At 50.9% G+C, this 11,030-nt stretch overlaps 1 protein-coding gene across 2 annotated transcripts; it reads right to left on the bottom strand.

Moving 5' to 3' along the window:
- Positions 1 to 4,124: 4,124 nt before the first annotated feature.
- Positions 4,125 to 10,974, bottom strand: LOC118505756 (ras-GEF domain-containing family member 1B-like). 2 transcript variants are annotated; one of them, XM_036041988.1, is made up of 4 exons: positions 10,176 to 10,974; positions 6,994 to 7,884; positions 6,286 to 6,692; positions 4,125 to 6,215 (listed from the first exon to the last, which is right to left on the bottom strand). In XM_036041988.1, the coding sequence occupies exons 1-4, from the start codon at positions 10,650 to 10,652 to the stop codon at positions 5,831 to 5,833; spliced, it is 2,160 nt and encodes a 719-aa protein (XP_035897881.1). In that variant the 5' UTR covers positions 10,653 to 10,974; the 3' UTR covers positions 4,125 to 5,830. The 2 variants fall into 2 exon arrangements, with proteins under 2 accessions (XP_035897881.1, XP_035897871.1); XM_036041978.1 differs by lacking the exon at positions 10,176 to 10,974 and adding an exon at positions 8,115 to 9,502.
- Between the last annotated feature and the right edge of the window lie 56 nt (positions 10,975 to 11,030).

Raw genomic sequence — 11,030 nt, 5'->3', positions numbered from 1 at the left:
TGATGCGACTAACGACGTGAACGCTTAGCGGAAAAATAAAAGAGCAAACAGCGTAGAAGTGCCCAACAAAAGCGAACCACCAGATGGGAGCACTCGAAAATACCTTTGCCGAAAAACCGATCAGTTCATCGGTTTCATCATTCCGGGGTTGTCAGCATCCGGTTCCGGTTGGCGTGAGCGAAGGAAGGGGGGGGGGGGAAACGACAGCCAGGACGACCCATCAGGGGTCCTTCCAATGGTGTCATTCATGGTCGATGACCAACAAATCCCAGACAGGGCCCAGAGCGGACAGGACAGATGGGAAATTGGAGCAACACTTGTCAAACTGGTGGCTTTTATTTGTACACCCGCGTGTCCGTCCCGCCGACCGATTTGCCGGGTACCGCACCACTGGGAGGGTGGTTTCATTATCCTTTGGAGGCACCAGGAGGCAGACCGGAAATTCGTTTTACTTCATCCATTTTCCGTGCTTTCTTTCTCTCCAAATAATCGACGATTGAGGTCGGGACGAATTCTTGGACGTTACAGAGCAACAATTTCTTTTTTTCTACTCGTCTTGCACGTTGCGTGTGTGTCCGGTGAACTTCAATCCGCTTTATATATCAACAGCAACAATGGAAGAAACCGGAAACGCCGGTAACGATTGACCACGATTAAAACGAAACGCAAAGGGGGCTAAAGTTAATTCGATTTACACACGAGTGTGGATCGATCTACCGAGACGTTGGCGACCCACAGTGACTGAGTGAGTTGGTTGAGATTCACGGACCAAAGGACTCGCCGCTCCAGATGCAAACCTATTGTCAACAAACTGTCCGGCGTTTGGATAGCCAAACAATTGTACCTGTACCAGCTGTAACCGGGAGTAGTCAGTCTACGGACGTAAGGGTACTTGAGAGAATTCAAGTTGAACACACCCGAACCGAACGGGAGTAAGACAATGCGAACTAAATTTGCTCTGGCTTTCAACAAGTTCTGACCAGATCGCCCAAGTCTCAGAACACCGGATAATGGGGTACACACTTCACGCTCAGGATAGGAATACTGCCAGAGACAGTTGACAGGACATCCCTCTGACCATGCAAAACCCCATCAAGGCGGTGACTTGTGGCATTGGGACACCTGTATTTACTGTAGAAGATATCACTCTCCAAGAACACGCCACCAGTATCGCCATCTTCTGGAGACTCGTTTTTTTTTTGGCTTTTCGACCAAAATTAAGCCAACAAAGACTTTAATTGCCATTCATCCACAGCAACACACCCGGTCACGTTCCGTGCCCCGCCGGCACAAATTCTAGAAATCTGACCCCCATTTCCGGTGTACCGAAAACGCTCCGAATAATTCGGAAAGGTTGGAGGAAGAAAAATGTGTACATAAATCGTGCGAGCCTGTGCGCCCGTGGCCCTGAGTCACACGCGAGTTGCCATCTTGCACGTACTTATGTACGACACGCTCTGTGACGCAGACACACATCGATCTAAAGACTGTCCCAAACCTCCCCCCCCTCGGGTAAATCTGTACAAGAGCGTAATGTTATGACACAGATTCATTGTGTTACTGTCATTTTCTTTTTTTTCTCGTTTCGCTTCTTTTTTATTAACGCCATTATCGTTGGACGAGGTCGCTTTCTTTATGTCCCGGAAGCTGGTAGCAGTGCGATGAGGCAGGCTCTAGAGGCCACTCTTGGGGGGTTTTTTTTTTCGTTATTAAATTTACATATTTTACACATCGATTAAGACCATTAGCGGCGTTCGCGTTATTATGGTGCGGCCATTTTTTTTTTACTGTTGGTTCAGCACCATCAATCCGGCGCGCACTGACATTACTCCCCCGGCGGTGGATCGTTAATTTTGTAAAGCGTTCGGTTGCGTTCTTTGTTCGTGTCCCGATGACAACACCACCAACTGGCAGGAATGCGGGCGGCCGGGTGAGGCGAAGTACTTCAACAGTGCCGACAGCAATTTCGGATCATCCAACCGGGCACAAGTATTCGCTAACCTCAACATAGTTGGGAAAACGGGTTCCCCTGACGTTGGCGTGCACGCACGAAAGGAATTGGAATGTATCGATTTCTCCCGAAGACATCAGGATCACGGGATGTCTTTGCTTCGTCCTAACCTCAATGATTGGGTTTTGGGCGAGCTTGGGCAAACATTCGGCACAAAGCTCCGGTGTCTTGGGCTGAAAGGGACATGGGTCTAAAACACCAGGATAAGCGTACGGGTTTCCCGCCCAAAACACACACACACACATTGCTCGGTAATTTTAGCCCCGGGCGGTTCTTCCGGAAGCAACTCGCTTTGATGTAGCGAACTGTCCATTTCCCGGCGCTGTTATTATTATCCCGCGTCATTATTATTAGAAGTGTTCCGGAAACCCTCATTCAAGGGTTTAGCAACTGTTGTATCCCTCTCGCCGAGATGGGCCTGGTCCTTCCGCTCTACCTGTGTCAAAAAAAAAACGGTGCGTTAGCCCCAGTATCATTGCCTGTGCGGTCACTGCCGCAACGTCGTGCTGAATTATGAATAATGATTTTTGTTTAGCTTTCATCACCACTTTCGGGTTCCCTGGTCCGCCGGTAACGATGGAATGATTGCGTTTGCATCTCATCTCATCTACATTCCTAATACGTGCAAGCCCGTGCTGCCTTCTGTTGCGGTGACAACAACCCCCATGCAGCATCAGATTACCTGGTTGCCAAGGTTTTGTTTTTTTTTTGAGGTTGGAGAAGAGAGCGAGCAATAGAGACATCTGCCCCCCCCCCCCCCCCCCCCCCCCATCTGGTGAGGGATTGTGGAAGGTTCTACGTTCCTCGGATGCTCACAACCTGTGAGCGAACATTTTCGCATAATTAATCAGCCAGGCAGTAGGGCAGGAAGGGCAAAGTGTCACAACACCCAACAACAACACCGAAAGAGAAAAAAAAGCAACTAGAATACCTTCATTAAAATTCAGCACGAAAGGTGCGTGGTGTGGTCTCTCGTCCATGTGGACTCTCACCCATTTTTATTTTGGGACCTCCTCTGAAGCGTGCTGTCATAAACAGGTGGTCACAATCGAAAGGTCCAAGGGACAGGAGAGGAAGAGTAACATTAAAGCAACAGTACGGACACAGGTGTGCAAAATGGCAACGCAAAGACTCGCCGCCGCACCTCCAATTAGCTTCGATTAGAGCCTCAACGATAGAACCGGTTAGATGTACAGATGGATGTGGAACTGTCGTACATTGAAGCTGTTAATTAGTTATTAGATATTCTCAATTACTCACAACTCGACATTCCAACTTGAAAGACATCCAAATTCCAACCGACTTGGACTGCGTATCGGGAAGTGGAGGTTAGAGTAGAAATTCTAGAGCAAGTCTGGGGACACCAGAGGCATGTACTGATAGCTGGATCCATCTTAGCAGTCGTCAAACATTCCGCCATCTTTAGGCTCATAAGCTCTGGGGATCTTAACCTGCCATTTTTGGCTTCCGTGACTTCATTTTACCCGCAGCTGGATAGTCGGTCCGGTGTATGGAGTGCTGACCTGTCAGGACGGGATTCAATATCCGGTTCCCAAAAAATAGCTCTGACCTCGAACATCCTCGGAACTCACATACATGATCGCTGGAGATATGGACTCTATCCAAAACTGATGAAACCTCTCTATTGAGGTCTGACGAACTCTACGTATTATCCAATGAGCTCACTATGGTTTCAAGCGTCCCCTGCTCTCGTTTCGATATTTAGTATGCAGGGATGGACCAGACATCCTGATGCTGGTCGATAGGTCGCACCTTCAAAGTCATCCAAATTTTTCACCCTTCTTGGGTTCTAAAGTCACCACCAACTTCAACTCCAACTCGACATATCAGAACACACAGACGAGGACTCTGTCCAACACTGACTGTGCTGTGTTCGAGAGGAAGTCTCTCGGTAACTATTTCCACATAATGCAGGAACAACCGCATGACAACGGTTTCGATGACACCGAACGACACACTCCTCTGGTTTCGATTCGTATTCCCTAAACACTTCCGCCTTACCGCCTTCCAACGTAATGTGTTAAGCGATAACCCTTTACCGTCGTTAATTAACCTACCGAACGGAGATCATTACAGAAGCGCAACACCGATCTCTCATTAATAATTTAAGCCGTCGTCTATTTATTGAACTCCACCAGTACATATGAATAATTAATCGCTTGAAAATTAATTGTATGATTATGTCATTATGAAAAATCGAACCTGTCAACCACCTGTGCTGTGTATGTGCGGGATGTTTTCCCTATCTCTGTGTCTCTCACTCTACCTCGACTTTCATCCATTTCACTGAGCTACACACGCACACACATATCCGGGATACAAGAGTTTTCGTTTTTTTTTGTTGTTGTCGTTTTGATTAGTGTTGTCGCTGTATAAAAGACTGCCGGCGGTTTTTCGTTACGGAGATGTGGCTGTTTCATGTTCGGGAAAAAACGTGAAATCTTAATAAATTGCCTGGTTTTGTGCTATTCTATAATACCAACCCCAATCATCCCGCACGCGCATCGCATTTGTAACCGTTTGTCGTCTAGCTTGTGTACCAACTAGCCCTACTAAACCAAAAAAAAAAATATCCGCACAAATGGCGGCGGCGAGATGACGGAATAAACAAAACACGAAGGCAAAAAGTACATCTTACTGGCTGCGTAGCTGCGGGTACGGATGCTAGTCGGCGTACGGCCGACCACCATTCCTACTGAGATTGAATAGCATACTGATTCGGAAGTAAATTTATCCTAACAAAAAAAAAACACACACACACACACACACAAACCCACACACACGGAGGACCTAACCCGACCTCCCGGGTTGGTGCTAACCGATCGGGAGTAAATGCTACCGCGAATCGTGCTCTGCTTGGCTGAACGACCTCTCAGGTCCTGCCTGTCATTGCTGGCTTACTAGACTTCATGATCTGGGCGGTCCGGTGCCCGAGGCGACAGCGGCGCCGGTCTTCACACGGCAGGGCCGGGGTTCAAATCCCATCCAGACCGCCTCCCCGTACGAAAGGCTGACTACTTTTCTACGGGTAAAATTAAGTCACAGAAAGCCAGAAATGGCAGGCCGAGACCTCTCGAGGTTGTAGTGCCACAGAAGAAGAAGAAGAGACTTAATGATCCTCAGCTACCAAGGGGAAGGTGGTCGCGGGATGGGATTTGAACTCCGGTGCTGCCGTGTGAAGAGCGCCACAAAATACGCTTGTGTTAGTGAGATTACCTGCGTAGGCGGTTCCTACCAATATGCACCAAGTACACGTCTCGGAATGCAGTTATGTGGTTGTGTGTGTGTGTGTGGTGATCTGCCCTAGCTTGCCTTGTCATTATGAGATGAAGTTGCATGTCAGTGGGAATTCAAGGGCATGTGTGTGTGGGAAGAAACGCATTACCTTAATGTACATACTAACTCTCCAAACCCCCGTTTACTGAACGGATTCTCACCCGTTCATCCTCCCTAAAATACCACAAAACGATTTTAAAAAACAACAAAAAAAAAGCTGTAAAATCACAATACTTAGGTGACTTCAGATCGCGTAGCTATCTTGCCTCCTGCTTGTTTGCTGCAATATATCGTACTCATATAAAAACACACACACACACACACCCACCCTAATTTTGCCCTCTCGTAAATTACATCTCATTACATAAATAATTACTTTTAAAAAAAACACGCACGCACACACACCTGCCACATAAACGAAATAAATAGATAATGACTTACTGCGTTACTCTGCCTATACTGTTCTTTGCTTTCCCCGTTAGCGGTTCCGAAACTTACCCCCCCTAACTTAGCTAAATCCCTTCAAGCATGATACTGTTGCAATGATTTCCAGTGCGCTTTTTCGACCGCACCTTCGGGCGCTTCCCGCTCGTAGCTCACCTTGGCGAGGGCGGCCGCACCCCGCTCCCCATCATCGTTCGCACCGCCGGACGAGTCTGGCTGGTCGCGGTGGGCCGTGCCACCCTTCGATGTGTCGTGCCGTTCGCTCGTTTCCCGGTCACCGATTATGGCGCCCCGCTCGATCGCATCCCGCAGCGCGGTCACCTCGGCCGAGGTGACCGATTTGTGGCGGCGCCCCAGACGGCAACGGCGTTGATAGCTGCTCTGCCGCTGCCAGCGGCGCACTTCCGAGAGCCGTTCACCTAGCTGGCGCCATTTGTCGAAATTGATGTGCCCGTTCGGGAGGCTGCGGAAGAGAAGGAGTTGAAATGAAAGAGCCTGAACCAGCGAGACAGACGCACGACGAAAACACCTACATCGAACTACCACTGGTTTCGTTAAGGAAGTGTAAATCTTTCAGCAGCAAGCTGAAGAACGGTAGCACCGCGACGGCCGAACCCTTTTTCGCGTTCGTCGGGCCCTGCCCATCGTCCGACGAGCAGGACGAGTTCTGCTGGGATGACTTCGAGGAGGATGTGGAGGAGGACCGGGACCGGGCGGTCGGACAGCTGCGCCAGGCCGCTGCCTGTAGCGTCGCCCGGTACGTCGCGAAGTTGTTCGTTGGGTCGGCCTGATGTTCGAGAATGGCAAGTTGTTGGCGGCCACCGCCGGCCGCACTGCTGCACGTGGAGGAGCTGTTACCGATGCCGCTAGCGCTGGAGATCATGCTGGACGAGGTCATGCCCGACAGCAGCGACGACGACGACGATGTAACCTTTGTCCACTGGACCGGGGCGGGAGAAGGTGAGCCAATCATTAGCGAACTATTAGCACAACAGACTTACAGCTCACAATAGCTCGAGAAGATTAGCAGGGTGATCGAGTGTCACTTGTGCTTGCTAACACGTTAACGTTATAATCACTCATTACCGATCATTAACTATCGTAAAAATGAAGTAATTTAAGTTACGCTAATTGTACCATAAAAATTTAAAAAAGGAACAATTTTATCTGACTCATGCATAATCTTCTCGAGCTGCTCGGCTGAACAAAAAAAAACAAAAACTCCACCGAAACCGACTTACCGTTTTCTTTAAGCGCCCTATCGGACCGCCGGTCAGGGTAGCGATGATGGCCATGAGACTGTTGAAGTTGCCCCGGTTGAAGCATTCCCGGCCGGTTTCGATCCAAAACTCGACCGCCCGCGCCCGGTGCCGTTTGCGCGGCGAACGCAAAATGTCCGTCGCGACCACGTACGTCAGCCGGTTGTACCACTGGACGTACGCGAGCAGATTGCTGCCGGTGCCGGTCCGATACCCGGACCCGGTACCCGACCCACCGCACGACGAAGGAAAAAACTCTTCCGGTCCGATGAACGAGAAGCGTTCCGCCTCGATCGCGGTGAGCGTGTTGGCCATCAGGACGGGCGAACCGCTCGCCAGCTCGACCAGCGACGGTGCCGTTTTCCACTCGTCCGGACCGTACTTTAGCTGCTGCAGATTGCTCTTCTCCAGCTCGTACTTCTCCAGCCGGGCCAGCTGGTGGGCAAGACGGCGCAGGGCCCGGGACAGGGTGGTACGCTCGCGCACCGTACCCCGGTTTGGCGTTGGTTTGGCGGACCGTTCCGGTGGTTCGTGCGGTAGGGTGGCCGACTGCTGCTCGGTAAAGCTGCGCACCAGCCGCATCATACGCTCATCCCGGAAGTCGTACGGAAAATCGTGCATCCAGGCGGCTAGCAGATGGGGCAGATTGGCGGTGCCACCGTTGGCGGCCGCCGACCGGAGCGTTTTCTCCAGTATCTCGTCCGGGCGTAGGAACTGGCGGGCGGCAAGCAGGAAGGTAAAGATGAACGAACGGTCCGGAATGTACGTGCCGGTGGGTGTAAAGTGGGTCAGCAAACCGTCGAGCGAGCCCGATATAAGGTTCCCTTCCGTGTAGTGTAACAGCAGATCGTCCGCCTTGGTGTAGAGTGGATCCTGCAAAAAAGAAAAAGAAAAGAAAAGCAAGAAAGGCATACGTTTAGTGCGCGTGTCTATGTTTATACTACACCGCCGTGATGATGCTGTTGCTGATGATGGTTGGGTGGGGCAGCAACATTTCAGCAACAACACGCACACACACACTTTCGCTCTCGCTCACTCGTTCTCTCTCCCACTCTCTCTCTCCGACCGACCAAAAACAAAGCAAAATGGCACAATTTTATTACCGCAGTTGGTTTCACTTCCGGTGCGTCCGTTTCGGTCCACTGGCCGGAATCGACGCTACCGCTCGGCCAGCAATGCTTCTGGCTCGGCACACTGCCATCCACCCCCCGGTAGCCCTCCGTCATCTCGACCGTCCGGCTGTTGTACAGCTGCTTCTCGACCCGTTCCTCCGTCACCTCCCACGGGTCCACCACCGGGTCGCCGATCCGCCCGGTCGGTATCGGTTGCACCACACACTTTTCCGTCGTTTTGCGACAGTTCGACACGGTCAGGGAGGTTTCGACCGCCACCACCATACCCGGCCCGGGGCTGCTACGGTGCAGCTTCTCGATAATGCGATTCAATACCAGGATGGAAGGAATTTCGCCCGCCCGCAGCGCATCGCGTATCGAGACGGCGTCATCGTCCGTCCCGTCGCTCGCCGTACTGTGGTCGGAGTTTTCCGCGGGCAACCGTACCGGTATGCCGTTGATGAGCAGTATTTCCTCCTCGTGCACCGTTCGCGTCTGGGCGATGTCCTCCAGCACGAGCGTGCTGGCCGGGGCCGATGTACCGGGCCCGCCACCACCCGTCGACGAACCAGACGAACCACCGTTGAGCAGCGAGCTGATCCGGTCCAGCACGTTCTGCCCCTGTATGCCGGCATCGTCCTCGACCGTGTTGGACATGGTGCTGGGTTTATGGAGGTGCCGCACGATTAATGCGTCGTTTGCATTGCGCCTTCCGGGTTGGCAGGTAGGTTGCTTGAAGGTTGCGCTGATTGATTGTAAAGGCTGGACGCGGTTTTGTGCGTTTCTTTCACGTAAGCTTGCACGACCTGCGAGTGCTTCGGGACCCGTCCACTACCGTACACCACCGATATGCAAATGACTAATATACTTCGGCCTGGTGGCTCGCTTCCAAACACAGCGCACAATACAGCTTCCCCGGGAAAGGCTGTGATCTCATCCGTCACCCCGGTGCAGGGGTGTGGGAAAAATTACTTCACTCGCCAGCGGAAAACAAAATACTGTACGGTCGTAAACTCAATGCCAAAAATAGTTGAGCGTGCCAGTGCGGCTGGAAAACATTTGGCGAAGTATTGAGCAAACACACACACGGGGGGCCCCCATTCAGGCTCGGCGCATCACTTCGGCACTGTTGCAGTGGGGTGGGCGGCGTGTGTGTGTGGCGGCTTTCGCGGGGGTGGGGAGGGGGAAGGCGAATGTTTTATGCCCTCCAGCAGCAGGCCGCTGTCCCTTACGGTTGCTCCCGAACCGTAAATGTGGATTGAAACACGCGTTTTACGACAAAATTCAATCGTTCGCCCATCACAACCAACCACAGTCACCACAGCTAGAAACGGATAGCGTCATGTATTTTTGTTCCTGTGTGTTTTTCTGTATGAGTGTGTGTGTTTAGTTTTTATTTTATTGCTTTTTGCTGTTTTTGTGCTGTTTGACAATCGTCATCCTGCCTGAACCGTTCAACCGGGCAGTGTAAACGCAACGAATTTGGATTGGAATTTGGCCCAGATGGAAATGTTTAGTGCAAGTTTTTTTTTTTGTAGCAGTCGATGATGGAACTTGCATTTTCCACGAAAAACAAGGGAATTTCCGAGCAGGTGTTTTTCTTCCATTTCAGCTGAATCCACAATTCAGTTGGGCTGTTTATTTTTCTACAAACATTTGCGCGATTTAAATCAAGGACTCCTTGTCTGTCTTTTGTTTTGCAAACCGTTGCCAATATTTCCTAGGATCCTTTTCGATTTATTTAGATGCTGTTCTGGGTCGTTCGTTTATTGTTTAAATGATAGGCCACATTCAACATGTTACTGGAACAATTCTCTTGAGCATTGTAGATGATTGGACTCAAAGCTATACGCTATAATTGAACTTTAATCGCAAAACCCATAACGACTGAAGATATTCTAAACAATGTGAGCCCCCCCCCCCCCCCCCCCCCCCACCCCTACCACACTCTCTAGAACTTGCTGAACAGAGTTAAAATATTTAAATTTCAAAACCCACCCCCCATCACAAGACATCACATGCCTAAAGAAAGACTTGCAGAATTCTACTTACATGGCCCGTTAGTTCCTTCGCCACACTGCCATTCTGAGGTAGTCGTCGTTCGAGGAGAAATCGTGCCTTGATGCTACCGCACTGACGACGCATTTCCGCCTGCAGTGCCGCCTGCAGGTTGTGCTCTTCCGCCGATTGTTTCTTTTGCTTTGCGTCGGCATCACTAACACCACCGCCGCCCGAACCGGAAAGGACATGCTTGCCGGTAGTGTCTTCGCTTTGGCCGCTTGGTTTGGTGTGACGCGTCGGCTGTACCACCTCGAGCTCGCCCAAACCCAGTCGTAGCGTTTCCTCTAGCCGCTGCGCTAACAGCGATGTCCTGATGCTGCTGCCACCCTTGGGAGTGTTCAGCGAGGACGCGGCCGACGCTAGCAGTGGATTTGGTGGGGGAGGAATCGACCGTGGTTTCACTGGGACCGGTGGCTTTTTCGGGTGTACTGATGAGTTTGTCGCCGTCGGTACGGTTGTGGAGTTCATCGTGCAGAACACTAGATTTGTGTGGCCGACGGACCGATGGGGGATGGGAACACTGAAACACGGCTACGGGTTCGGCCCACCTACTATTACTACTACTACTACTACTCCGTACGGGCGTCAGTAGAATTGATTCCGCACAACAATTCCATTCGTTTTACTATTCCTACTACGCCTACTACGCCTTCATGTTCGCCAATGCATGCACACTTTATTGTCGGTACAAAAGCGGTGACGCTTCATTAAGAAGCAAAAAAAAACCTTATACGCTAGAGGTATAAAAATTGTCCCGTTTTGTTGATTATAACCATTGGAATCGTACATGAAACTAAACACCGTTCAACACGGTACAGACGAAGCCCAGCGATTACTGCGCAAACG

Source organism: Anopheles stephensi, chromosome X, assembly GCF_013141755.1.
Source record: "Anopheles stephensi strain Indian chromosome X, UCI_ANSTEP_V1.0, whole genome shotgun sequence".
Taxonomy (NCBI): Eukaryota; Metazoa; Arthropoda; class Insecta; order Diptera; family Culicidae; genus Anopheles; species Anopheles stephensi.
Note: the sequence above shows the minus strand (reverse complement) of the source record. Positions and strands in the feature narration are given on the sequence as shown.